The sequence below is a fragment of the Nothoprocta perdicaria genome, unplaced genomic scaffold (genome assembly GCF_003342845.1).
Source record: "Nothoprocta perdicaria isolate Ctin4 unplaced genomic scaffold, notPer1 scaffold_228, whole genome shotgun sequence".
Classification (NCBI taxonomy): Eukaryota; Metazoa; Chordata; class Aves; order Tinamiformes; family Tinamidae; genus Nothoprocta; species Nothoprocta perdicaria.
Genome location: NW_020455450.1, coordinates 1,019,175 through 1,047,012, shown reverse-complemented (window position 1 = coordinate 1,047,012; position 27,838 = coordinate 1,019,175). Strand labels below are relative to the sequence as shown.

Here is a 27,838-nt window from a genome sequence, read left to right as displayed (position 1 = left end):
CGGCCCGGCCCGCCCGGCCCCGGCCCCGCTGCAGCCCGGCGGGCAGCCCGGCGGGCGGAAGATGCGGCGCACGGCGGGCCGGTGATACTATGATTTGGTATGTGGCCGCTTGGGTAGCAAGTGTGCTCGGCGCCCGCGGGCTGCCCGTGCAAGGTGAGTGCGGCCGCGGGGAGCGCGGACAGCCGCGGACACCCGCGGCGGGCCTGGGGCGCCTTCCGCGGGTGCCCCGGCGGAGGGCGGCGCGGGGGGAGGCGGGGGTTGCAGCGCGGCGGGGGCATCTGCGCGCGCGGGGCTTTGCGGCGGGAGCACGCGCGGGGGGTTCGCGCGCGGCGGGGGGTTCCGCGGGGTTTGCGCGCGGCGGGGTGTGCGGGGAGCGTCTGGGGCGTTTGCAGCGGCGCGGGGGGGGAGCGGGCGSGGGGGGGCTGCAGCGGCCGTGCGGTGCGGTGCGGCGGGGCCGGTGCACGGCGCTCCGGCGCCTTTCCGCGCCCGTCCTGCGCAGGGAGCCGCGGCGGGGGGCGGCGCTGCAGCCCCCGGCCCCCCAGCCCCAGCCCGGGGGGGCGGCGGCGGGCAGCGGGGCTCGCAGGGCCGTAGCTGCGGTTGCCCTTCCCTGCGTGTGCGGATAGGGCAGATGCGGAGGGACTCGCCCCCTTCCCCGTCCTCTTTGTCCCCCGCTGTAGCTGGCTCCTGCCCCCAGGTTTTGGGGTCCTTTTGCTCCTTGGGACCTCGGTGCCCACCCCCCTTCCTCCCTCCCCACTCCCGGCCCTGATGCGGGCGGCTCTTCCTGGGTAAACCAAGGCACGGGGTTGTCCAAGGTCAGCAGGGAGACGGTGCTGGGAAGAACGCGGCTTTTCCTGCTTGCGCGTCCCCTTCCCGGCACCCCCCGCAGCCGTCCCCGCAGGTGCAGGGCGAGCCGTGCAGCGGGATCCTCCGGCTCGTCACGCGCTCGGGGAGAGCATCCTGCATCCCGGCGCCTGCTCCCTGCAGCGCTGCTGCTGCGCCCAGGGCCGCATGCACGGCAGCTGCTCCCGCTCGGAATTGCATCCCGCAGTGTGGCGAGGCAGGGCACTGCGCTGCTGCAATGCTCGCGGGGGGGAGCCCCGGCCTCCCGCGCGGTTTGGGACCCCCGTGTGATGCCCCTTGCGTCCTGGAGGGGGTGTTTGGCGGCGGGGGGGCCGGGGGGGCGCGAGGGGAGGCGCTGAATGAGCGCGCTGTGAGTAATGCGTGGGTGGGCGCTGCGCGTAGCGCTGCGGGGGGACCCTGCGGGGACAGCGAGCGCGCGCGGGGACAGCGAGCGCACGCGGGGACAGCGGGCGAGCGGCGCTGCCTGCTCGTGGCCGCCCCTCGCAAACCCCCCACGCGTGGGGGGGCTTTGGCTGGTGGGGTGGCCGCGGGGTCCCCTCGCTCCCCGTGCTGCAGGGACACGGGGCGCTCTCTGCCTGTGGCGCTGCTGGTGCTACTGGGCTCTCCCCCGGTGCCCAGGGTGGCCGCTTGACCCCAGCCGTCCCCGCGGCGCCTGTCCTGAGTCACCGGTCTGAGCGCTCCGGGGCAGCAGAGTCACCGCCACGGCTCTGCTCGCTGCCTTGGCTCCTCCTGCTCCGCAGGGGCCRTTCCCTGCATGCCCAGAGCCCTGGGCTGCCCCTCGGGCTGAGGTCCGCRGCTGCCTCCCTGCACAGGACGCGCTGGCCTTGCAGCGGTGCCGCCCTCCGGCCTCGCGAGGCTTCCCGAGGGATCTCGGAGCACTAATCGGCTCAGCCAGGGAAGGAGGGCGGTCATGGTCCCCTCGCCACTGTGCTGTGGAGGAGGGACCCGGCGCCCAGCGTCCCTCGTGACGCCAGGGGATTTCCTCCCGCTCCCGGGAGCTTGCACGGAGCAGACGCTCCAGGACCTTGCGAGCCGCCCCCATCCAAGGGCTCCCTCAGTGGTGCAGCCGCTCGGATACCGGGATGTGCACGGGGAGCCAAATGCTCCCCACTGGAGCTGGGCACCTTGTGGCGCTCGTCTGGCACGGGGCGGCGCTGGCACGGGGGCTCGCCAAGGCCTTCGAGGGCTTGGCTGCCCTCCGGCACCGGCCTTTCCCGGGCCGTTTTGCTCTTCCCGGCTCGGATGGGAGCACGCGGGCGCTGAGCAGGGCAGCGAGGGATGTGCCCGTCTCCATAGCGGCCTTGCTGCTGGCTTCGTGCCATGATGCTCTGCTTGCTGCCTTGCCCTCTGCAGGGTATCCTGGCGGATGGAGCCTGCAGAGCTTCCCTGGAGCTGCCAGGGAAGGGACACGGGGGACACGGGGATGGCTCCTTGAAGTCCCTTCCTGCTCTGGCAGCGCTCCCCCTCCTCCATCCTGTGCCGTAGCCGTCTCCCGAGCTCCGGTCCTGCGGAGATCAGCTGGCCTTGCGAGCACGAATGAGAAATAGCTGCACGGCTCGGGCAGGAGCTGGCGCTGGTGGGAGGGCTGTGTGCGCCAGGAGCAGCGTGATTCAGGCTGCTTGCAGCACGGCTATTAGCTCCAGGCCTGCAAAGGCGCCCGCTCGGAGCGGCTCTCGGCGCGGCTGCACGTGGGCCCTAGCGCTCATCCTCTCCGGTTCTGCCCCTGTGTCCATGCCCGGGTGTTGTGGCCCCTGCACGAGACCCCCGTGGCCTCGCGCAATGTGCATCCCCCTTGGGGACAGCGACTTGTCCCCTGCAGCTCCTCCTTGCCCGGCACCGCCTCTCGTTGCGCGACCTTGAGGCGAGTTGACCTACGCGCGCCGCCTTCAATCCAGCTGGAAAGCCGCCTTTTCCCAGGCCGGGTTGCCGCTGCAAGCCCCCGTGCCACCCCTGGGCACACGGGGTCCCCGCTGTGCCGCCCGGCGCTGTCCTTGGAGCGACCCTGCGCGCGCTCGGAGCCGCACGCACCACCGCGTCCTCCCGCAGCACGGGCGAGCCGAGGCCCGGCCTCCCCGGAGGCCCCGGCGGAGCCCCGCCGCCGTCTTCCCCCTGGGACGCGTTCAACTCCACCTCCGCAGCTTGTGTCCTCGCCGCCTGGCACGCAGCTTACGCTTGTTTTTTTTTCCTTTTCCTGGAGCCCGTTTGGTGGCGAGGCCTGTTGATTAGGGTTTGTTTGCGTTTCTGTTGTGTAGCTTTTATTTTTTGATCATGTCCTCGCTTTGGGGTTTGCGAGCTCCTGGGGTTTCTCCCCGTTTCTCGCCTTATTTCCAAGCCGCAGGTCTGAAACCCCCCTGAACTTGGCTGGCAAGCRAAGTGAGTTTAAAAATACACTTTGTTTGCGCTCTGTTTCTTCTGGCATCTGCGGGTTGTTTTCAAGCATTTCTCCACAAATGTGAGGGTGCGAAACACATATATATATATTTTTTTAATTCCAAGCTGCAGCTCTCGTTATTTTTGCACTTTGGGGAGCTGAGCTCTGCCTGGCCACCTCTGTGGCCATGGGGGACACAAGGACACTTTGGTGTTCTGGGGCTCGTCACTGCCGGTGCAGAGGAGCATCCCCGGTTGGATGCGGATACGTGCGGTGCCAGGGATGGGCGCGTGGGGCCGGTGGCCGCCCGCGGGTGCCGCGCGCTTGTTAGCGGAGGGGAAGCGCAGCCATGCGCGCGCGCTTCCCCACCGGCCCTCTCATTAGACACCGGCGCTGCAAGCTGCCAGCCGCTGACCTATTTTCCCTCCGCGCGCGCTCCCGGCGCCGAGGCCGCGGCCAGGCGCGCGCGCCCCTCAGCTCCGTGCGCCGCCGGGGTGCCGGCACCGGCTGGCGCGGGCCACGCGGGTGCCCGCAATGTCCTTGGATGCTCCTGAGCTGCACGTGACAGCTCGGGACCGTGCGCGGGGAAGGGGGAATCCTGGTGCAGCTGGTGCCGTCTCCTCCCGCGTGGAGGAGCGCGCGGCGAGTCCCGCTGAGCTCGGAGGCGGCCCCGGCCTCGTGATGCCTGCTGCAACGTGCTGCGTGCAAGGGGCAGGCCAGGTCCTTGCACGGCTCCMGTGCAAGGGGGAAGAGCTCGCAGCTCCTCCTGTGGTGCTGAGGTGCAAAAGCGGGAGCTCATTGGCGATGCRGGGATAAGGAGCCCCGGCGAGGTGGCAGGGGGAGGCAGCAGTGACCCTGCGTGCTTGTGCGTGCTCCTTGCCACCTTGCACCCTGCGCCTTTGCACCCCGCTGCGCCTGCAGCCCTCGCAGCRGGGCGCGGGATTCGGGCCCCGGCTGGAGCGGAGCGGGCGCCGCTCATGCCGGTGCCGGAGCCAAAAATAGCCGGCGCTGCCGGGCTGGCGCGGCGGGGAAGCGGTGATGTCACCGCGCGCCAATCACGGGCGGCCCCGCGCGCAGGATGGGACGTGCTTCCCGCCCGCGCCGCCGGCCTCCGGGCCGGGATGCTGCCCCCAGCATCCGCTGCGGCCGGTGCCACGGTGCCACCTCCCTGCCCGCGCCTCTCCGCGGGCTCTTCCCTACTCCCTGCTTTGTGCTTCCCGAGGGCTTTTCCCACGTGGCAGCGGGGACAAGGCGCCAGGCCGGGGTGGTGCCGCGTCCCTGCTTTGCAAAGCCGGGCTTGGCTGCAGGGGGTGATGAGAGGCCGCCGGGGTGGAGCAGAGCCTCGGAGACCAAAGCGAGCTCCATTAGCCCAGCTGGGAGCTGCACGGGTGGCACAAGGGCCCTGGGGACCTGAGTCACTGGCATCGTGTCCCCCCAGGCGCTGCCAGCGCCGCCTTTCCCAGGCTCCGGCTGTGCTGACGGCCCCGTTTCCCCCTCTGTCCCCCGGCAGGTGCCCTCGGCTCGAGGGAGGAGCCGGAGTTCGTGACGGCGCGCGCCGGCGAGAGCGTCATCCTGGGATGCGACGTCATCCACCCGCTCACGGGGCAGCCGCCTCCCTACGTGGTGGAGTGGTTCAAGTTCGGCGTGCCCATCCCCATCTTCATCAAGTTCGGGTTCTACCCGCCCCACGTGGACCCCGAGTATGCAGGTGGGGTGGGCCAGGGCCCCGCGGGGCGGTGGGCGCGAGGGGGGACCCTGCACGGTGACGGTGGCGGCGGCTCCTTGCAAGGCTGCACGCGCTCTGCCGCTCGCTGCAAGCTTTCCACCCAGTTGCTTTTAATTAAGCAGCGGCGCTGGGAGCCAGCTGGGCTGCGTGGGACGGGAGCAAGCGAGGCGGAGAGCGGAGGGTGCCGCGTGGTGGCAGCGGCTGCTGCCGCCGGCAGCTGGGGAGCTCCCGGGGACGCTCTGRGAATTGCGCTCCGGGGCGCTGGAAACGGGGGGGATGCGGTGGGGACGGGGTGAAGGCGCCTCCTGCACGCGTGCTCTCCCCGCAGGCCGCGCCAGCCTCCACGACAAGGCGTCGCTGCGCATTGAGCAGGTGCGCTCCGAGGACCAGGGCTGGTACGAGTGCAAGGTGCTCATGCTGGACCAGCAGTACGACACCTTCCACAACGGCAGCTGGGTGCACCTCACCGTCAACGGTGCGTGCCCGGCCCCACGCGCGGCCCCACAGGATGCCCGGGGATGCGGGGTGCAAAGAGGCCGGACGGGAGCAGGGCACCAAAACACCCCGACTGAGCCACAAAAAAAGCCCTTCACTTTATTCACAGTTCCATAGCGTAGCCGGGTGCAGCTTATTTAAAGGACAGACATCAAGAAMCGGGGCTGGAGCTGAGGCGCCAACAAACCTCCGCACATCAAATCCCTATTTTCCTGTTATTCAGGCCTCCTCAAACGTCTCTCTCGTGTTATTAGCGCCGCGCGTTAAGCTAATTAGCGATTTTCCTCGCTCTCCGCGTCGAGGCGCCTCTATTTTTAGCCGCGCTCGGGCTCTCCCAGCGCCTGGGGCCGGGGCGGCATCACTGGGGGGGTGCGGAGCCCCCGTGCCGGGGCTCAGGGCGCTGCCCCCGCAGCTCCCCCCACGTTCACGGAGACGCCGCCGCAGTACGTGGAGGCCAAGGAGGGCAGCAGCGTGACGCTGACCTGCATGGCGTTCGGCAACCCCAAGCCCATCGTCACCTGGCTCCGCGAGGGAGAGCTGCTCGGGGCCGGCGGCAAGTACCAGGTAGGAGCCCGCGGCCGGGAAGCGYTTGGGGCCCCCCCGGACCCTGCTCCCGTCTCCCCGGCTGCGGCTCCGCGCGAGCCGTAATGGGTAAATCAGGCATTGGAATCGGCGCGGGCGCTAATGAGAGTAATTAGGAATCATTTGTTACTAATTGAAATAGAAGGATGAGGCAGAAAGAGTGTCGGGGAGGGAGGGAGCGAGGCTGGTGCTTTCCATGGGAGAGCTCCTAGGGGCGACATTCCCGCATCCTGGAGCCCGGCCCAGCCCTGTCCTTCTCTCGCAGTGTCYGTGGGACCCTGGTGTCCCTGGCGGGTCGCAGCGCCAATCCCTGGGGATGGCTCCCATCCTCTTGCACGCCGCTTGTTTTGAAGTGTTTGGCAGCAGCAGAGCAGTTTGGAGTCTGGTGCGCGTCAATCATCCTCTGCGGAAGATGAATATATAGCAAGGGTGTTTTTTCTTCCTTTTTTTCCCCTCTTTTCCCTTGGCATTGAGCAGAAACGCGTGTTGGTTTATTAATATCAGAGCTGCGCCGGGTGGGAAAGCCCGTTTCGCAGCTGCCTCCGGAAGCAGCCGCGGCGCCCGGGGAAGCCGGCGCCGGAGCGGGTGCCCGCGCGCGCTCCGGCGCCTCCCGCCSTTCCCGCTCTTCCCGGCAGGTGAGCGACGGGAGCCTCACGGTGCTCTCGGTGAGCCGCGAGGACAGAGGTGCCTACACGTGYCGGGCCTACAGCATCCAGGGGGAGGCCGTGCACACCACGCGCCTGCTCGTCCAAGGTAACTCGGATGTGATGCCCGGAAACCCRTTCCGGCCCCAATAGACCCAGGGGTGCTGCTCCTTTGGGAAGGTCTCGTCCCGGCCCCGCAGGCTTGGAGCAGAGCCCCGATGCTGCCCGGGGGAGCCGCTGTCCCCGCGCGCGCCCTCCGTCTGTTGTGCCCGGGGGCGGCGCGGCCCCGTTGGAGGACAGAGATCCCCGTAACTGGGGCGCCCCGGCGGACGGGCTGTCATGTCGATTAAGCGGCCGTGCCGATTAGCAGCCGGGCTCCCGCGGCGGCTCCCTTCCGCCGGGGAACACGGAGAATGGCACCGAGCGCCGCGACCCGCTGCTCGGGACGCGCCTCCCTYGCTCGTTAACTAAACCTTTAATTAGGTCAGTGTCTGCTGGCACAGAGCTGCCGCCCGGCCGAGGGTGCCGTGGCAGAGCGGGCACGGAGGTGACGATGCTCTCGGTCCCCAGGGCCCCCGTTCATCGTCTCCCCTCCGGAGAACATCACGGTCAACATCTCCCAGGATGCGCTCTTCACGTGCCAGGCCGAGGCGTACCCGGGCAACCTCACCTACCTGTGGTACTGGGAGGAGGAGAACGTCTACTTCAAGAAGTAAGCCCTGTCCCCGCCGTGGGGACACACCAGCTCCCGTGGGATCGTGCGTGATCCCACACTGCATGGGGCAATTACTCCCTGCCATGGATGGGGTGGGAACGGGCACGTTTGCATCTCCATCTCTCCCTTTTTCCTCCATCCAGCTTGTTATTTTTCCCCCTTTTCCTCCTCCCCTCCTCTTTCCCAGCGACCTCAAGCTGCGGGTCCGCATCCTGATAGACGGCACGCTCATCATTTTCCGCGTGAAGCCGGAGGATGCGGGAAAATACACGTGCATCCCCAGCAACAGCCTCGGCCGCTCGCCATCAGCCTCTGCCTACCTGACGGTGCAGTGTGAGTGGGGACCGCGGGGCCCTTTTGGGGTTCTCCCCATGAAATACCCACTTTTACACTTCCCAGCGCCTATTAGGGAARCCAGTCCTCGTGACGTGGCTTTCCGGGCGTTTGCAAGAAGTGTTTTGGGGCCGTAAATGATCTAAAGGCGCACGGGAACGGGCTTCCCACGCTTGTTCTTCCAGGCTCCCCCTGCTTTTAATGCGTAGTGTGCCGCGAACGTCCTGTGGCATTCAGCGCTAATGGCCTCGCTTGCTACGTGCTGCAATCGCGCTACTGCTCTGCTGCAAAACATAGCAGCGTTTCTGATTTCATAATGAGAGATAGGCCGGAACAAACCGGGCTCGGGAGCCGGTTTTGGAAGCCTTGGCGCTCGGGAGGGTAAATGCACCGCTGACAAACGCAGACTAATGAAAGCCCTGCGTGCAGGGCTGGCTTTCCCAGGGCTGCTGGAGGGGTGGGATTGAAGGACCTGCCTGGATGCTGCGCTTGGGAAGCTGCTTCCCGTTGGGAAGCCTTTGCTGGGGCAGCTGCTTTGGAAAAAGGGCTGTTTTCCAGAAAGTGCTTGCTTTTGCAGAAGGAAACAACAGCAAAAGGGGACCTTGATTCCAGGGGTCTTAATTCCATTTCTTGGCTATAGCATCTCTGCATTTAGTTCTGTTTCTTCTCCCYCTCAGGACAGGCTTTGGTCAAATTGGAGCTGGGAGGAGCACGGGTGGCAAATCTAACCCCCCTCTTAGAGCAGCAAGGCTATTATAAATTCCCTCAGTGATTTYGCTGCATTAATCCGAGAAAGGAACTTTTCTGAGGCCCCAGGCATGCTGGGCTGCATCCATCTTTTCCAGAGGCCRGGATTTACCTTTTCCCACACTTGTAGCCTTGCAATGAGTCGCTTCTCCTGCTGCAAAGTGGTGGTTCCTCCCTTAACGTAGCGTAAGCCCTGCTAGCATCCTCCCATGTCTAGACAGATTTGTGGAAATACTCACTCTTCTCATTAGAAGTAACTTTTTTTTCCCCCCTTTTCTCCTTTTTTCTTTAAAAGGCTTCTTATTAAAGGAAGTATAGATTCCCTCCAACCCACTCGCACTTAATTAAAAAGCTCTTAGAAGTGTTGTTAATGACACGTTCTAGACTGGAGGATTGCTAGACGCCTTAATGTGTGGGTGGCGACACACGGGGAGGTTAGATACATATTTTAAGCTTTTTGCATCCCATTTGGAAGGGTGGAGGAGGCTAAATYTGAGCACAACCCCGGCTCGACGAGGCCTGGGGTGTGAGGACAAACAAATAGGAGGTACCTGGCGAGAGGCCGTGACGTGCTGCTGCCCCCCCAGATCCTGCCCGCGTGGTGAACATGCCCCCCATCATCTATGTTCCCATCGGGATACACGGATACATCCGCTGTCCGGTCGAGGCAGAGCCACCGGTCACTCTGGTCAAGTGGAACAAGGATGGACGTCCGCTGCGGATCGAAAAGGTAAAGGAGACGCCAGGGGAACAGCGAGGGGATGGAGATCTCTTGGATCCAAATCCGGTTTTCCTATATCCCTTTGGAGCCGGGAAAAGGCCCTTCCCGATGTGCAAGGGCTCCCAGGAGGGTCTGCAGCTCTGGCCATGCCGGTGGCCACGGGGCATCCGCCGGCACYGGCCCTGCATGCTAAGCCAGGCTCAGAGCAGACTCCGTGCGTGGGATTCGTCTCGCCTAATTTTAGAGCTCTCCAGCGCCCGTGTCTGCACTGAGGGCTGGAGCCTCCGAGGCGGCTCCTGCAGTCAATGGAATTGCTTCCAGGAAGCAGTTTTCCCTCTCAGCCGAGACGGTTACCCCTGGGTGGGATGAATCACTCCCTAGGCAGACCTATTTCTCCTCCTTAACTGGAAAAGGAGTCTAGACATGGAACCCAGGCGGAGACTGCAGGAATTGTGCATTGGAACAGCTCRATCTTGCCTTTTTTTTCCCCTTTTTTGCATTGGAGATGGGTTGGGAATTGCGCTGGGTGCTTGCGAGGGATTTGGGCATCTCCCAGAGGCCTCACAGCCACGCTGGGCTTAGGATGTTGAGGTTATCCGAAAGATGCCCCATCGTGTGTTGGATGCGTCACCCCCATGTCTCTTACCGCCCTAGTATTCCGGCTGGAACCTGCTGGAAGACGGATCGATCCGCATCGAGGAGGCAACCGAAGACGCTCTCGGCACTTACACCTGCGTGCCTTATAACGCCCTGGGGACGATGGGCCAGTCTCCCCCTGCCCGACTGGTGCTGAAGGTAACGGTGCTCCCCACGTGCTCGCTCTGCGCCCTGCCAAGCAGCCTGCTTGGGGCTCGGGAGCTTTCTCAATGTGCATTTTAGTACGTGCACGCCGCTAGTTCTGGTTTCCTCTTTAGTACAACGCTGCCAAGGTGGATTTTTTTTTATATTGCTATTTAGTCTTCTAATTTTGTGCAGAAGCTGACGTTTCCCTTGGCTTTTCCAAGCGCTCCCTTTGGCGCCCGCGTGACTCAGCTCGCTAACGACCTTCCCCCCGAGCCTGGCGTTTTGTGCCSGTGCCAAGCGGGACACATGTGGGTCAGGAGCCCCTCGCAGGGCAGCAGCACCACCGGGGTGGGCAGGAAACCCTCCGCACGGCTGCAAACRCCCCGGAGATGCAGTGCGGCGAGCGTGGCGCGCGCTTGCAGCCGGCTGGAGCGCGCGCTGCTGCAGCACGGGGCTATTTATAGCTCTGCTCCAGCGAGCAGGGGAGAACCTACCTGTGCTGCAGTCGCCCTTGTGAGTGCTGCTAAACCCTCCCAAAAACGCTCGGCCATTGGCTTTTTGCTGCAGGCCGCAGCGGGGCTAAGCGGGGTGTGCAAGCAGGGCTAGCCGGGGAGCCATCGCTYGCATCCCTGGCGCTGCCTTTGATGCCAGTGACACGCTGGCTCCRCGGGCTCGGGCTAGCAAATCGGGGGATTTGGGTAACCACGAGCTAAGCTCTGGAGGCTCAGAGGGGCTTTTGTGCGTGTGTGGAGCCGGGGGCCCCGGCGCGATTTCGGCGCGTGTTTAGGAGCTGCTGCCTTTGTTTGGCAGCGACGGAGCCGCGCGCGCCTGAGCCGCGGCCAGCGCGCCCCGATTAGCGGGTTATTGCCGAGATGGACACGATAAAGCTGGGTAAACCTCCCCGTAAACACACGCACCCGCTGGCATGTTTGCTGAGTTGATTAAATCCCCTTGCTCTCTGATGCCACGTGGGTGATTTTTATTTTATTTTATTTTATTTTTTTTTCCATTTACGTCCTTAAAATTGCAAGCAGCCCAAGCAGMGTGGGCGGCCCTTGGGAGAAAACTTCCCCTCTGGAGCATGCAACTCCCTATAAAAGTGTGCCGTCAAGCTCGGTTCATGCATGCTTCCCTACGCCTCCTGAATCTCCCTGTGCCAGGGACTTGGGTATTTTGCAATGGGCACATTTGGATTGGGGCAGCACCTCCCCGGCGGGCAGCATGGCCTGACACTCCTCACGTTTTCCCTTGGCTGCAGGACCCCCCTTATTTCACGGTGCTACCAGGCTGGGAGTACAGACAGGAGGCAGGGAGGGAGCTGTTGATTCCTTGTGCTGCTGCGGGAGACCCCTTTCCTATCATCGCCTGGAGAAAGGTACCCGGCCTGCCAGACAAATCTGCAGTGCCTTTGGCTTTTGATGAATATTGCAGACAGAGAAGCCACACTCTGTCCCGGTAAGAACAAACTGCAGGTACAGCTGCTTCGCTTTGGGCTGAGCCACTGCCATCCTGTCCCGCAGGTGGGTGGGGGAAGCCYGGCTTGCGGCGACAGCACGGCCACAGAAACACCCCGAACCGCCCCAAAGCCCTGGCGTTTAATAGCGCCCGTTTAACACCATAAATACGTTGAATCTGCGGGCCGGGCCCCGCTCCAGCTGCTCTTCCTTGCCCCCAGGATGCCCTCCTCATTGTCCCAGCCTTCCCGCTCCGCTGGTGCCAGCGGGATGTGCGGCTGGAGGCTGAGCCGCCCGTGGCCGCGGTGGCTTCGTGGCAGCAGCTCCGCAGGATCCCGGGGCCTCCCGTCCTCCCRTTGCAGTGGGGCAGCCACCAAGCTTGGCCACCCCCTTGTCCCTGCCGTGTCACTTCTCTCCGAGGCTCCCGTGCCCTTTTTCCCCCCTCGCAGGGGCTTGGGAGGGCCCCAGCCACCCGCTTGGCAGAACTGGGCTTGCCCCAAGACACTGGATGGGGCAGAGGGTCCCCAAGGGACAGCCCGCCTGAGTCCCCCTCTGGGTGCCAGCCCATCCCAGCACTCCCTGTCCTTGGTCTCATGGGCCACAAGTGCCATGCCTAGAACTCGTTAACGCTGGAGTCCTTTTCTCCGTCTTATCTTTTTCCTTTCCCCTTCTGATCGTTTTTCTTCTTATCTAGGTTTCTTTTGAGCCTCTCTTGTGCCTCCTGCTCCTCTTTCCCTTGTAATGACTCCTGGGCTTGTCCTCCCCGGTGGGTCCGGGCAGGGCTGTCCCGGCCTAAGCCGAGTTTCCTAGGAAGGGAGCAACTCATTCCCGGTGCCACGCAGAAGCAGGACCCACCTCCTGATGGCCTTGGCACCGATAACCCCCTACCCATTAGCTCCCCTGGTGCTCCTTTGAGAGGAGCGGGCTCTTTGCGAGTGCTCCGGGCGGCAATCCGTATGTGGACGGCAGGGAAGGGGCTTGGAGTGCCATGGGATTGGCGCCGCTCCGGATAATGAGCACAAATACGAGCGGTTGCGCCATCCGCCTTTCCGCTCGCCTTGCGAGCTGCTCTCCAAGGCTTCACCCCGGTGCTCTCCAAGGCTCCCGGGCGCAGAAGGGGTTCGCTGGGGACGTCACGGAGCATCAGCCTTGTGCCTTCGATGCCGTTTGCAGGGGCCGTGGCAGGGGCCCTTTGCCCCTGTGTGGATCTGGACGAGCGTTGCCTCGTCAGGCCTTGGGGAAAGGGGGATCTCTGCCCTGCGGAGGGTGCGCGGAGCCTGGCCGAGGCGCTGCCGCCTTGCCCGGMCCGGCCGCGCGGCGCTGCTGAGTCGCGTCTCCTCTGTGTCGCCCTGCTCTTCCCCGCTCCTTGCCCAAGGTAGGGAAGCCCAGCAGGAGCAAGCACACCACGCTGCCCGGCGGCACCCTGCAGATCCGCTCCCTCGGCAAGGACGACCACGGCGAGTGGGAGTGCATCGCCACCAACGTCGTCGCCAGCATTACTGCCAGCACTCACCTTACAGTCGTAGGTAGGCGCCTGCCGGGGTCCCGGGGGACATCTCCCCTCGTCCTCATCTCCCCTCATCCTCGCACGTCCAACCGCGCTCTCTCCGGCAGGCACAAGCCCCCACGCGCCCACCGGCGTGCACGTCGGGGTGGCCATGACCTCTGCCAACRTCTCCTGGGAGCCCGGCTACGACGGCGGATACGAGCAGACTTTCTCAGTTTGGTACGGCCCTCTGTGAGTCATCCCGGCATGCTTTTGCTCTCTGCTTCTTCCTACTCAAGCCGAGCTTCTCGCCGCGGGGCGGGCGGTGGGAGGAAGGGGCCGAGGGGATGGTCGTGCCGAGGGTGGAGGTGGCTGTGGGTTGGTTCCTGCACATGGGTGATTGCGGGGGGCACCTCGGTATGTCCTGCGAGGGAAACGCGGGCTGTGGAGCGGGTGGGAAGCGCGGGATGGAGAGCGTGCCCAGGAGGAGTGAGATTCCCTGGAAACCGCCCCTTCCCACCCGGATAGCACGGGGTACCCAGGAGCGGAGCCACGGCACCCTGTCCCCTCGCTTGCTTCCATGGCTTGCTGCTGCTTTTGCCCACTCGCCTTCTGCGGCCATTGAGGGGCGTCCTTCATCTTTTTCTCTCCTTCTCGTGCCTCCTGCGTGGTGGGAGAGCGCTCGTGGCTATGGATGTGCCCGCGTGGCGATGCGGGATGAAGCCCGTGCGGCGCCGCTGCTGCCCCGCGCGCCCGCAGCCAGGCTGCCCTGCAGAACGGGTGTCAAACACGAGCAGGAGGTGCCTCGTGCTGGCAGGAGCATTCGGTGCTGCTTAACGGGCAGGTGGGCTCTGCATTGGGAGCGTGGCGCTCCTGCCGAGGTGCAGTCCAGGAAAGGTTTCAGCTGCTCCTTTGCAGCCCTCCCAGGAGGAAAAACGAGCCCGGGTGGGCTTTGGTTGCTGGTACCAAACCCTCTCTCAGGAAGGCTCTGTYTCTGCTTTAAGAACTTGACTTGGCCCCTTGGCCAGAGGCAGCTCCGCTGAGCTCCGTCCCCGTGTCTCTTGGCAGGATGAAGCGAGCGCAGTTCGGCCCCCACGACTGGCTGTCTCTTCCCGTGCCAGCTGGGTCCAGCTGGCTGCTGGTGGATACCTTAGAACCGGAGACCGCCTACCAGTTCAGTGTCTTGGCTCAAAACAAGCTGGGCACCAGCTCCTTCAGTGAGGTGGTCACTGTGAACACTCTAGGTGAGTTGGGTTGGCGTGAAGAGGAGGGCTCAGGAGATGCCAACGGAGCCATGTGGGACAGTTCGTGGTCTTGAACGAAGCCTGGGGATCTCGAATGCATGGGGGATGGTTTGTGGAGCGGCTCGGATGAAGCTGGTGGACCTTGAATGCATTGCACTATGGAAAGCCTGTCCCAAGAGGCAGCTCCGGAGAGCTGCACCATACTAGCTCTTTCCAGCTCTTCCTTGAGTTAAACTTGGGTCAGGAGTTATTAATAGAGTGCAAGATCGCTCATGTGCATCTCGCAACAGGAGCCATCACGAGGAGGCCCTTGCACAGGGTGCCTGCCTTGGGGCTCGTTCTCAAGTAGGTCAGAGGAAGGAGGAGGTTTTCCAGCACGGTCCCCTTAGCATCCTTAYGTTTTTATTTCCCCCTTTTGGGAAAGGCACTTCTGTATCTCTGAGAAAACATGCCTGGGAAATATCCGAAACTCCAGGAGGGCAGGAAGCACCGTTACATTGGTGCTCCAAACTGGACGATGCCTTTTGGGAGGGCCCTGAATGGTTCTTAGCGGATACGGATCTAGAGAGGGATGTTTCCGTGCTCTCCATAACGGCGCATCCATCCCGCCTCCTCCAGCATTCCCTGTAACAACTCCAGAGCCTCTGGTGTTGGTTACCCCACCGAGGTGCCTCACAGCCAACCGGACACAGCAAGGCGTCCTGCTCTCGTGGCTCCCTCCCGCTAACCACAGCTTCCCCATCGACCGCTACATCATGGAGTTCCGCCTCGCCGAGCGGTGGGAGATCTTGGACGACGGCATCCCAGGCACCGAGAGCGAGTTTTTTGCCAAGGACTTGTCCCAGGTGAGCAGCAGCTGCCCGCCCAGCTCGCTCCCATGGTCCTGGTGCTGCTTTCCGGGCTGGTTTGACGGCGCGGGGYGGCTCGGTGGGGACGCGGTGGCGGCAGGACGTGACGGGCCCRCTTGCTCTTTCAGGACACTTGGTACGAGTTCCGAGTCCTCGCAGTCATGCAGGATCTCATCAGCGAACCTAGTAACATTGCTGGCGTGTCCAGCACAGGTAAGCGAGTGCTTTCTTCCTCCTTCTCCTCCTCCTCATCCCTGCCCCGGCTTCTCTGCTGCCTTTGCATCCCGGAGCCTGCATCCCGGAGCCTGCATCCCAGCCGTGCTGGATGTGCCTGGAATAGAGCTGGGAGAGGAGCGGTGCTGGAGTAGTGCTCCAGGAGAGCACCCAGGGAGCAAGGGGCTCTGGCTGTGCCACCAAGCTGAGGTCCTGGGGAAAGAGAGGGGACAGGAGGATGCAGGAAACCCCTATTTGCAGGAGCTGCCCGGCTCTGCCATGCGCAGGGATGAAAGGGTCTCTCTCTGCCCCCAAGTGGTGCCGGCACCGCATGCAGGCTGCACACTCGCTGCGTGCTTGTGCGCTCGCTGCGTGCTTGCCTGCCTGCCTCCGAACGCCCCGGGCCTCTCGTGCAGCCGCTCTCATGGGGTTTGACGGCACTGGTGCAAGGAGGCTCGCGGGCATTGCTGTCCTGTGTCCCAGGGTGCCTCTRCCCCAGGTATCCAGCAAGACAATGGGCTGGTCTTGTGGGAGGTCACCAGCTCGCTCCGCAGTGTGACCTGGGTCTCAATCAGGGCCTTTTCCTTCAAGATTATCACTGGACGGGCAGCGGGGAGAGCAGCAGGCAGGTGCGTGCGTGCATTCATGCGACGCCTGCCTTCCTCTCCTGCAGACATATTCCCTCCGCCTGACCTGACGGAAGACGGCTTAGCCCGCCCGGTGCTGGCTGGCATCGTTGCCACCATCTGCTTCCTGGCTGCTGCCATCCTCTTCAGCACCCTCGCTGCCTGCTTCGTCAACAAGCAGCGCAAGCGGAAACTCAAGCGCAAGAAAGGTGAGCTTGGCACTGGAGAGCTTCCCGTGTCCCTTCCATCTCCTCCTTCCTTCTCCCCTCGTCCTGAATGGTGTTGTGGTAATGTTCTTCCCTGTCTGTCTCTTCTTCCATCCGTGCACGTCTTCAGGTGAAGCCCTAACTTCATCCTTGAGCTGTGACTGAAAGCGTCTGTGTTCGGGAGTGGGAGAGGAAGGGTGGGTGAAGAGGCTCCCGAGAAGCTCTAGCCTGGGATTTCCAAGGGAGCTCCCTTTACATGGTGACACCTCCTAACCCCGGGGGTTTTAGGGCTGGGGACGGTCTCACGCTTGGCCACAAAGGGAGGGAAACTCYATGCAGCCCAGCCTCCCTCCCCAAGGTCCCCCAACCTCGGCGCGCGAGTCGTGTCCTTTCTGAGGGCCCGCGGGAGCAGCCGCTCCGAGCCCTGGGCTCCCGTGGAGCGCGCGGTGCCTGACCTGCTGCAGCAGACTCCCGCAAWGGAGACCCCACCGCTCCGGTTGCATAAACCTGGGCCTGCAAGGAGCCTTGCACGAGTGCCCTGCAACGAGTGCACGTGGCTGGGGGGCTGGCGAGGGCAGGGGAGGCACCTTTTCCACCGCTGGCCTGTGAGATTGTGGCAGCAGGGTTCATAGGAGCCTGCGACGGGAGCTGTTTGTTGTCAGCAACCATTAAAGCACTGGAGCAATGAAAACTTGGCCTCTTGTGGAGTGTCTTCTTTTGTGTTGTGATGTTAAGTTTGTCTGTTTCTGCCTCGTTGCGCCTCCTCAGCGTTCTCTCTTCTTTCCCCTTTTTATTCTTTTCCAGACCCTCCTCTCTCGATAACCCACTGCAGGAAGAGTTTGGAGTCCCCGTAAGTATCTGTCTTAGATGTGGCGCCAGGTTGTGGTTCGTCAAGTAGTTTGGAGATGCCTCTTTCTGCCGTTGTTGTTAAGGTCAWCTGGAAACATCTAACCTTGTTTTGTTGCTTCTGATGACTTGTTTTACCTGTTCCCTGGTACTTTGGGGAACAGAATAATTTGCAAGAGACAAACAGGCTTTGGAGCAGAAGGCAGCAGGGACAAACACCACAAAGTTTAAGCTAAGAATCAACCCTGTGGAATTGTGCACATTGTCCAGAGCTGGACTTGATAAGAAGTTGAACTAAATTACACAACCAGCTAAGCTTTTGCTTAGGAGAAGGGTTAGCCTGCTGCAATCAGTCCTCCGTGCAAGTTCACTGTAGTGCTGAATCATTCTCGTTTTGCTCTGTTTTCTCTTGGGAGATTCAGATCATCTTGAGTGCATGTTGTTCTTTGCCAATGAAGCGATCCCCACTCAGTCTCTTCCCACGTGTACCTACAGGTTGTGGGTTATGGTTCTGTACTAGCCACAACTTCTTGTAGATCCCATCAAAACTGCTCAAGTGTGGTGACCAGAAAGAGCCAATAAACATCTTCCCCATCTGAAGGCAAGAGAGATCTGAACACCTCAAGCTCTGGCTCCTGGACTTTTGTAAAATGTCCCAGTGCTGGTGGCTTTTAGTCCTTCTTTTTGTCTGTTCTTCCACTGCACGTACATGACCGTGCCTGCATCATCTCTTGGATCTGCTCCATCTTGCCCTTCAATCCTGTTTGTCCAAGGCTTTCTAAAAAGGGATTGCTGGACCRTTTTGATGCTGTCTCCCCCTGCCTCTTTGCTCCCTTTCCAGGCTTTCAACCTTACATTAGTGTGTTCAAGATGGGGAGAACTTCAGTTTCAAGTTATCTGTCAGCTTCTYTAAGGGAGATGCGGAATTCTGCAGGAGGGAACGTTTTCCCAATGTTCCTCTGAAATCCTAGAAGCCAGAGAGTCCCTTTTCTCAGAACTTTCCTTGTAGAAAGCTTAAAGGAATTGGAAGTGAGCTCTGGATCTTTCTTTTGCTGTGCTGGGCGCGTGGAGCTCCTTGCAAGGCGCTGGAGGGAACCACTTGCTTTACAGGGATGTGGAGGTGCACCGAGCTTTGCTGAGGCCTGGAGAAGTCGGAGGAGATGCTTGCTCCTCTCCTGCTTGCTTTTCCCAGCCTGCTGGGCTGGGTTAGAGCCAGGCAAGGTTCTGCCATCTTGATAGGTCCCCCGTGAACATCTTCCAGCAGTGCCTCTTTTTGAGAGCCYGTGGCACGTTGCTTTGTGGATCCAGCTGGACTTTGGTCCGGCGCTGCTTCTTCTGGACAGGAATGACTGTTGTCCCCTCCCCGTGACCGTGCCTTTTCTTGGTTTCTCTCTGTGGTCCAGGTTGTCTTCCGGCAAGGTGAGTCCCGAGAGCATCCGCACGCTCCGCCCGCCCTCGGAGTCCTCCGACGACCAAGGCCCGCAGGCCAAGCGGATGCTCAGCCCCACCAAGGAGAAGGAGCTGTCCCTTTACAAGAAGACCAAGAGGGCCATCAGCAGCAAGAAGTACAGCGTCTCCAAGGCCGAGGCCGAAGCCGAGGCCACGACCCCCATCGAACTCATCAGCCGCGGGCCGGACGGCCGCTTCGTGATGGACCCGGCCGAGATGGAGCCCTCCTTGAAGACGCGCCGCATCGAGGGCTTCCCCTTCGTGGAGGAGACCGACATGTACCCCGAATTCCGGCAGTCGGACGAGGAGAACGACGACCCCATCGTGCCCGCCTCCGTCACGGCCCTCAAGTCCCAGCTCACCCCTCTCTCCTCCAGCCAGGAGTCCTACCTTCAGCCACCAGCATACAGCCCCCGGTTCCACCGGGCCATGGAGGGCAGCGGCGCCCTCGAGAGCCACCTGACGGCCACCGGCCAAGCCCGCCCGCCGGCCCCCCGCGCCTTCCACCACGGCCAGTTTTACGGTTACCTCAGCAGCAGCAGCCCCGGCGAGGTGGAGCCGCCGCCGTTCTACATGCCCGAAGTGAGCCCGCTGAGCTCCGTCATGTCCTCGCCGCCGCTGCACCCCGAGGGGCCCTTCGGGCACGCCACCATCCCCGAGGAGAACGGCGAGAACGCCTCCAACAGCACGCTGCCCCTGGCGCAGACGCCCACGGGCGGCCGCTCGCCCGAGCCCTGGGGCAGGGCCGAGTTCCCCTTCGGCGCCCTCGAGGCGCCCGCCGGGCCCTTCGCGCCGCCGCTGCCGCCGTGCGACGTGGCCGAGAGCGCCCAGCCCGCCGCCTGTCTTCCTCGGGGGCCGCCCCCGTCCTCCCTCCAGGTCCCCGCGTCCTACCCGGGCATCCTGCCCCTGGAGGCACCAAAGAGCTGGACTGGCAAGTCGCCCGGCAGGAGCCAACCCTCCGTGCCCACCACCACCGCCAAGTGGCAGGACAAACCTATGCAACCCATGGGGAGCCAAGGGCAGCTAAGACATACCAGCCAAGGTATGGGCATACCCGTGTTGCCTTACCACGAACCGTCCGAGCCCGTGGGCCACAGCGGCACAAGCACATTCAGCCTGGACACCAGGTGGTACGAGCCCCAACCCCGACCTCGGCCCAGCCCTCGGCAAGGCAGGAGGGCCGAGCCCAGTTTACATCAGGTGGTGCTACAACCTTCGAGGCTTTCTCCTCTCACCCAAAGCCCCCTCAGCTCCCGCAACAGCTCCCCGGAGCTGACRGCGCGCGCCCGCCCGCGCCCGGGCCTCATCCAGCAGGCCGAGGTGTCCGAGATCACCCTGCAGCCGCCCGCCGCCGTCAGCTTCTCCCGCAAGTCCACGCCGTCGACGGGATCCCCGGCGCCCAGCAGCCGGGGRGAGAGCCCCAGCTTCCGACCCGCCGCCACCGCCTTCACTGCCCTCGGCACCGGCTACGCGGGCTCCCAGGGCTCCCCCGTGCCCGCCGACACCGTGGATGTTTTCGGAGAAATCCCCTCTCCGCGGCGGGCTGGCGAGGAGATCCTCCAACCGGAGCCTCCGCCGACCACGGTAGCCGCTTCGGGGTAAGTGCGGGCAGCCCCATAGCCCCCCCACGGCCCCTTCCCGGCTTCCCGCCCCCTGCCTCCCCCGCTCCCTCCGCCTCCCTTCCCCGCCAGCATCGCCCCGGCTCCTAGGGTGCGCCTGGGCGCGCTGCAGCATCCCTTTTGGAGACGACGTCCCTGCGGCGGGCAGCGCGCCGCACAACGGGGGCCCGTGCCGCGGCTGCAGCTCGCAYGGCCCTCGCGGCGTCCCGGGAGCAGAGCTCCTTCCCGGCGCCGTGCCTCGGGATACGCCGCGGAGGCTCCCGYGCCCGCGGCGGGCAGCGTCCCGGTGTCACCGGCGGTTGTTTCCTCTTCTAGTTGCTGGCTCTTGGCTTTCTTCGAGCGTTAGGGCCGCCGGGCCGCCTTGCCTTCCTCCTGTTCCTCCTTCCCGCGGAGCCTAGAGGGCATTAATGCATGACAGAACCAGCTCTAAAAGTCCTTGCCCCGTCTGCAAAAGGGATGCTGCAGCCCCGCCACGCGGGCAGGGAGAGAGAGATCAAGGACTTAGCCACACCAGCAGCTTGTAAGGAGAGGAAAATAAACCCCAGCGGAGATGAGGAAGCCGCCGGCACGCTCAGATCCTGCCCCAAAGCGGGAAGTGGCTGCACTAGACTGCAGCGGCTGGTTTTCCAGGTACCAGGGCTGCTCCAGGCAAAGCGTCTTTCTCTCTCTCTGTACTCCTGCTTTCCCTCCGTCTCTTCCGCAGCACCGTAGATCCCGTGGCCGTGCTTGCGTCCACCCTTTGGTCTCGCTCCATCCCGCCGGGCTGCGCGGCTGGCGCGCGGCTCGCGAGCGGAGCCCGTTTCACCCCTCCGCATTTCCCTCCCGCGCTCTGGTACCTGGAAGCGCTAAGGCCTTAGAAGCAGGAGCCCACGGAGCCCTCGGGCCCCGCCGGGCGCCGGGGTGCGTGGGGCTGAGCACCGGGGGGGACGAGGACCCGCAGGAGCCCCAGACGAGTTGGCGCGGCCTTTGACAGCACAGGCGCCCATCTCTGGACGTGCACGTGGATGTGGATTGAGGTCTGCAGCCGGGCTCCGAGCCAGCTCCCCGAGGAGCCGCAGGCGCAGGACAGCCCCAGGACCAGTCTGTGTTAGAGCACTGTTGTCCGCGCTTTTATGCAGTGTATCCATTCGCTTTGTTGATTACTCTGATTTCGTTTCCTTTCTTTTCTGTTTCTTTCCCCCCTTTCTTCTCCAGACTCGTTTCGTTTGTGTTATGGTTTCTTTCCCTCCTTTTCCTTTGGAGTTCTTGACGTGCTGATGTGTTGCGGAGCTCGGCTCCTTGCGGGTGTTGATAACTGCTTTGTTTTTGATTAATCTCAGCTATCTGGGCAGTGTTGTCGAGACAAGCTTCTCCTCAGCTCAATAGGTAAGGGTGATCCATGTCCGAAAGGATGGTGTGGGCGCTGCGGAGGGTGGCTGGGAGTGGGGCATGACAGGGGACATGGAAGGGGCTTTTCCAATACCATCTCTTCCTTTAAAGGGGAATAAGGAATCGCAAAACACTAGGGTACACCTTTGTACACAGAGTCTCTGTGGCTTTTGGGTTTCCCCTCTCTCCGTGTGCCTTTAAGGCGGGATGTCTTTAGGGATGAGGTGGACACCTCACTCGTCCTTGCCACGGGTCCACCACGAGCTCAGGACAAGAGCAGGCAGCTCTTGTCTCGCTGGGGCTTCCTCCCGAGCTTGCAAAGGGAAGGGCAATGCAGTAGGGAAGTGGGTTTTGTTGGGAGAAACAGTTTGGGGTCTCCCAGCTGATCCGAACAGGGAGGAGTTYGTACCGTGCACTTTGAGCAAGGGAAGGGTCATCCTGTGGTTGAAGTCAGCTGCAAGTGCTGCTTTTGGGCTAGGGCTCCAAAATTAGTCTCCAACTCTGCTCCAGGAAACGGAGGCTTTTATTCCCATCAGGAGGTGGGTCTGTTTTCTTCTTCTTCCATTTTTTAGAATGTAAAAAATATTGGGAAGTCTTCTTTTCAAGATGCATTTTTATGGTGTGCAGTGGTGTAGCCACAGTTTGAGACTGCTGGAGAGGCGCTTCATCTTTGCTGGGAGCTGTGGCGAGTGCAGTTGCAATAAAAACCCTCCCTCTGTGAGATATTCCCCAGAGAAATCCTTGCCAGGCCTCTTCTGACCCAGCTGGAACTGCGCAGCTGTCTTGGACAAACTCTCCCAAGGAAACATCTCCCAGGTTTCCTCTGTTTGCTAAAGCCAGGCCAGACTGTAGTCATTCCCCACCAGGATGCAGCAGTTCAGACCCATGCGGCTGTCAGGAAGACTTGTTGTGACGAGAGATGTGGTGGGGCAGATGGGACCRTTTCTGGGGCCTGCCAATGCCCTGGCCTTGCTGGGATGGGTCTTGTAAGAACTTGTATTTGCTGCTGAGCATGGGAGGACTCAAGGTCCCGGCTGGCACTGCCCATCGCCCTGAGGAGCCCGGTGGAACTAGAAGAGAGCCCATGGGAGGAAGGTGAGGTGCCCAATGAAGTCAGGTAGATGTTTCTGCAGCTCACATGGATGGTTGTCCCAGGGAGAGCAGAAGAGGATGGATGGAGGGAGGAAGGCAGCATGTCACTGTGAAGTTGAGGGCTGGGTCAGGTGAGAATGATGGGGACACAGCCAAGGGAGCAGCTTTGGGACATAGGCTCTGTGGAGGGGACCACGTCCTGGGGCTCTGCCCTTCCTGCTGAAGAATGTGCTGACCAAACCTGGTCTCTTTGACCTCTTGAGCACTTGGCCRGTACCAGGTCCAGGGCAGGAGGTCCCACAAGGAGCAAAGTTAGCACCAAGCCTTGCAGAAACCAGCCGGGCTGTGGCAGGGACGTGGGAAACCTTTGGCAAGACCTTGGTTGTCTTCTCTCCCCTCCTTTCCCACCATGCTTCCCAGCTCTGGAAGGGCTCCGGCGTTGAGGAAGCATCAGCACGAGCCCGCGCTGGACATCCTCTCTGAGCAGACTGGGATTTGTTCCTGCACGGATACTTGCTCCGGTCTCTGGTGGTGGGACCCTGTCCAGGAATCCTGCRGTGCTGCGCGGGGCTGGAGCGGCAGCAGCGCCTCCAGAGCCCTTATCCCAAAAAGGGAAGCCGGGAGGAGAATAAATCCCGCTCTAACAAGTGAGGCATCCTGTAAAGAGCCCAGCCTAGCGATTTCTTTATGATTTGGGGGTCGTAAAATTGTCAGGGGATGCAGAGCACGGGGGGTTTATGGCAGGCCAGCCAGATTCCTTTTCCGCAGCAATAAAGGCGGAGGGGAGGAGAGGGAGAGGCACCTTCCGAGCTTGGCAGCGCCGAGCAGTAACCCGCTGCCACCGCCGTGTCCTTGTGCAGAGCCGGGAGCTTTCCCTAGCTTAAAAGCAGGGATAACTTGTGCAATTCCTGGCTCGACTCTGGCAGTTTCCCCCCGCTTTCCAACGGGGGGGAAACGTCCAAACGTCGTCGCCTCCCCGCGAGGGGGAAACCCAAAAACCACAGAGCAGGCGCCGAGCAGCAGCCTCGCTGCCGCTTTCGAAGCACACAGGTTCCCCTTTAAAGTCTGTCCATGTGCTGCTCCCTCTGCATGTGTTTCACGCCGCCTCCTGCTTGGAGAAGTTGTGAGTCCTCTTGTCTGAGTGCGTTTTTTTTCTGTCTTTTAATTTAATTTTATTTTTTTTTCCTTATGATTTCTTTCGTTTCTTTTCAGTCTCTTTGGTTTCCTTATATACTTTCTGGCTCCTGTTTCTCATTTATCTTCCTCTCTTCTGCCCCCTGCCCCGTGACTGAACCCCCCTCTCTCCTCTCCTGCCCTCCTTCCCTCGCCCTGGTGCCCCTGCCCCTCTCCTCTCCGCATGGTGCAGTCCGTGGTGCCCATGGGGTGTGCTGCCCCATAGAAGGGTTGTCCCCCTGGCGAGGGGGCCCTGGGGTTCCCTGGCACCCCTGGTTCTGCCGAGGAGCAAATTCCTGCTCTCGGGAAGCGCCTCGTGGCTCCGGCGGCGTCTCCACGGCGGGCGCAGGATCTGGGATGGAGAAGGAGCCTCCCATGGGTGAATTGACCTGCTCGTCTGCGGGGCACGAAGGGTTGGAGGAGCCTGGTTGGCATCTGGGGGCTCTGGAGCGGTCCAAGAAGTGCTTAGATCTGTGCGCAGTGCCTGGATTTTTCAAGGAGAGAAGGAGACAGGGAGCGTGGTGGCCAGGAGACCTCCTGCCGTGATGCAGTGTCTATTTTGTGGCCCGTTCCTTTAGCGGGTTCCCCTCCTGCAGGCAGGAGGGGTAGCGAGCTGCTTCCACGGGCCTTCTTCCTTCCATCCCTTGCTTCCTGCCTGGAAAGAAACGTGAAGAGGAGCCACTGAGGTCCATTGGTTGGGTCGGTTGGGCTGCTGGAGCTGCTCCTTCAGCCCTTCCCCATGGCGAACGTGGGAGATGCTCCTTGCAGCTCGGCCGCGGAGAGGAGCCCCAAGGCACGAGCCCGGACTCRGTCCCTCCTGCTCCTTCCCAACTCAGACCCCACGGCTCTGAAGTCCGCCGGGGCCCTYGTGCTCCCTTCCGTGACGTTCTGCCTGTTCCTTGATCCCTGAGAAGAAGGATTGTCCTCCGAAGACTCCAGGAGATCTCAATTTCTGCGCGTTTTGTGGAGGCAAAAGGCTCCTGTCGAAAGTTACCTGCTCTTTCCTTCCAGCTCCTCTGCCTGGTGCCGCATGGAAGAGGCTCTTGGCTGGGCTTAAAATGAAAATTAATTTGAAAGAACTGCAGCCCTTTAAAGAAAGCAAGGGTGGGTAGAGCAGATAAAACTTGGCTGGTGAGCAGCATCGTTTCGTCCTCCGCTGCATCTCTTCCTTGCCAGAGGTCAGACAGTATTTACAGTGACACATGGGTTCAGCGCGCTCCCTGTTTATGTTTGTGTGCATAAATACAAGCCCAATTACAGGGGACTAGTAGAAATGAGCTTCAGGCAATTTCCTCATAATCCCTCGTGTAAATCTGTCTAATTTTGGCAACGTGCCAAAGTTAGTAGCAGCATCTTAGGAGGAAGAGGAAAAAAAATAGGAGTGGAAATAGCAAAAGCTTTTTGCAAGTCGGGGCTTAATGGTGAGAGCCAAGTTGCCTGGGGCYGTGGGGCACAGCTGGTAGCCCAGGGATGCTCATAGGACAGCCTTAGTGTTTCCTGCAGGGAAAAATCCACCCTAGGGAGGGATCCATGGAAGGGGCTCTTCCCTATCTGCTGCACATCGAGTTGTGCTGCGCTGTCCTCGCCGAGAGCATGTTTGGGCAGAGGAAAACCTGGGGAAAAGCTCCCACATGTATTCAGTGGTGCATGATGCTCTCCGTCCTCAGTGGAGCAGCCGGTGTCCTTGTCACCCTCCTCTTTCCGTTTGTTATTCCCTTTCTCGTCTGCAGCRGCTTCGAGATGAGGAAGATGAATGTGCCTCACTTGTGCACCCGCAGCAGCCTTGTAACGTGGATTTGTCACTGTTTGGTTCTTTTCTCCGTGCTCCTCTTTTTTCCTTTGAGCCAGTCTTGAGTATTTGCTGCTAAACAGCTCTTGGGCTGCGACTGAATACCCCGAAGCACAGTGAAATGTGAAGAGAAGCAAAAGGCCCTGTGTTCAGGTGGAAATGAACCCGTGGAGARGACCATTCCTGGTTAATGGTCGGTCTGGAAGATACGGGCCCAATTCCCGTCCCTGCTAAACCCACCTCTACCTCTGCGTCTTACACTTCTTGCTGTCGCTACCTGGAAATTGCCCCCGGGGTGAGATCCTTGCCCTGCTTTTTGCTGGGGTTTCTCTTGCAGGCGAGTTTTGGATCCCACACACAGGGAGACAGCTTGGGCTGGTGCCATGAACCCCAAAAACCTGAAGCCCACCAGAGCCCCAAAAACCTGAAGATTTAGGAATCGCTGTTGGATGTGACCCAAGAACAGCTATTTTAAGGTTTGGTTGTTGTCCTCCAGTGAGCAAGCTGTGACCCTGGAAGAGTGTTGACTTTTCCGAGAGGTGGGACAGGGCAAGCGCAGGCGGTGTCGGAAGCACGCTGGTTTTCTAGGCTTTCCTTGCTAGGCTCAGGCCTTGGCTTTGCTGCAAGGAGAGGTGTTTGGTGCCTGTTTCCCGTGTTGTCTCTGGGCTCCTCGTGTGCTCTGTGAGGGCTCAAACTGCTCGCCGGTGGTTGCAGGTGGCCCGAGGTGTCTTTGCTCAGGCTTGTGCCGCTGCGGGGCTGTGTATCGTGCAGCTTGGAGAGGTAGGGAAGCAAACTGGGAAAGGGGGAAGGACACGGGCAAGTGGCAAGAGGGAGGATGATGGGATGTAGGCAGGAGCTGGACCCCCTTCTCTCCCACGGAAAATGCCTTCCCCTGCTCCCCAGTCACAACTTCCCCATCCTCGGGCAGAGAAATGGTACAGTGAAGGATAACAGGGTGCAAAGCAACCCCCCGCAGAGGGGAAACCACTTAACCTTGAGCAGATTCCTTGTAGCAGAGCTACTCAGGGAATAAGCACGAGAAGCAATTTATAACAGCAGCCTCTTCCGCAGGAAAAACCCCTTTTGCAAATGCCCTCCCTCTCCCTCGCAGTGAAACCCCRTCCCCGTTTTCCCCCTTGCAAAGCCCCGGTAGGGCAAGGGAACGGCCCCATGTCCGTGCTGGGGAACGGAAGCCCCCGTCGCGTTGTGTCCCTGTCGCTGCTTGTGGCGGGGACCCGGCCGTCCCCGCCGTGTCGGCGTCGCCCCTCGTGTCCCTGTGTGTCGTCCGTCCTCGGGAGCGGGGACGGGAAGGGTCCCTGCGTCCCCGCTCTCTGTCGGGCTGGTGTCGTCGGAAGCGGGGCAGCCTGGGGGCTGCTGCCGCCTGGCCTCTCCATCTATCCCGAGGGGGTTTCCCACGACTGCCCGGAAAAGCCTTATCGGACATAGGATCTGCCCCATCCTTTTTATTTTCGCGGTGCTGGGGCTGCGGCGAGGATGAGCTGGGGTGCCCGTTGCGCTCTCGCATGGCTCTTGCGCCCGCACACCTTGGGTTTCGTCCGCAGGAACAGCTGGATCCGCGCTCACCCCGGCGCTCGGATGCGCAGGACGGGCCGGGACAGGCGGCCGCCTCTCGTGGCCCCAGGAGCTCCGCAGGCTCTCTCACCTTTTCCTTTCCCACGGCACAGCTGGCTGGGCTCGGCCGCCCCGAGAGACGTCGTGGGGCGCCGACACGGCCGGGAGCCGCTCATGTCCCCTGTCTGCTTTTCCTTTCTAGAAAACGTCCGTCTCCGTCCCAGGACGCTGCTGCACCTGAGAGGCTCGAGGCTCTGAAATACCAGCGGATAAAGAAGCCCAAAAAGTCATCCAAGGGCTCCTCGAAATCCAGAAAGCAATCCAGTGAGTCYGAGGACCCTCAGGTCCCCAACTAGCTCCCCGGCCACGTGGGCTTGGACCTTCCCCGTTCCCATCCTGAGGGTTCATGCAGGTCCCTACTGGTTCTGGCACGTGGGGGGCTCTGGCCTCACCGTCAGCTCCTGCTTTTGTCACCAGGCTCCCCAAGGGACTGTCCCTCTCTCCCGGGTCGCTCCCTGCACCAAGCAGCCGGACTCGGGATGCTTCCCGAGCGCTTCAGCGCCGCGCGCGCCGCGATTCCCGCGCGCCGCTCACGCGCCTCCCCTCTCTCCTTGCCTTCTCCCCGCAGATGGTTCTGCCTCCCAGGTGCAGCAGCTGCCCAGCTCTCAGGTACTGTGGCCTGACGAAGCTGTCTGCCTCCGCAAGAAGAAGAGACACCCTCGTCAGGACCCCTTCGCCCGCCTCTCGGCGCTCAAGGACGACCTCTGTCACCGGCAGCTCCCCGAAGACCAGACGGCCATTCTCAACAGCGTGGACCACGACGAGGGCGGCGGCCACGCCACCCTGCTCTAGCCCTGCCAGGTCCAGGGGGGGAC

General features: G+C 61.9%; 1 protein-coding gene across 1 annotated transcript; it reads left to right on the top strand.

Annotated features, from left to right (window-relative positions):
* Positions 1 to 89: 89 nt before the first annotated feature.
* On the top strand, positions 90 to 27,838 carry IGSF9B (immunoglobulin superfamily member 9B). The gene is made up of 20 exons (XM_026039303.1): positions 90 to 153; positions 4,743 to 4,940; positions 5,287 to 5,433; positions 5,866 to 6,017; positions 6,671 to 6,788; positions 7,250 to 7,391; positions 7,582 to 7,727; positions 9,062 to 9,204; positions 9,850 to 9,990; positions 11,237 to 11,353; positions 12,808 to 12,958; positions 13,047 to 13,158; positions 13,987 to 14,162; positions 14,781 to 15,007; positions 15,139 to 15,223; positions 15,897 to 16,058; positions 16,860 to 16,905; positions 18,305 to 19,948; positions 27,166 to 27,287; positions 27,592 to 27,838. The coding sequence occupies exons 1-20, from the start codon at positions 90 to 92 to the stop codon at positions 27,813 to 27,815; spliced, it is 4,317 nt and encodes a 1,438-aa protein (XP_025895088.1). The 3' UTR covers positions 27,816 to 27,838.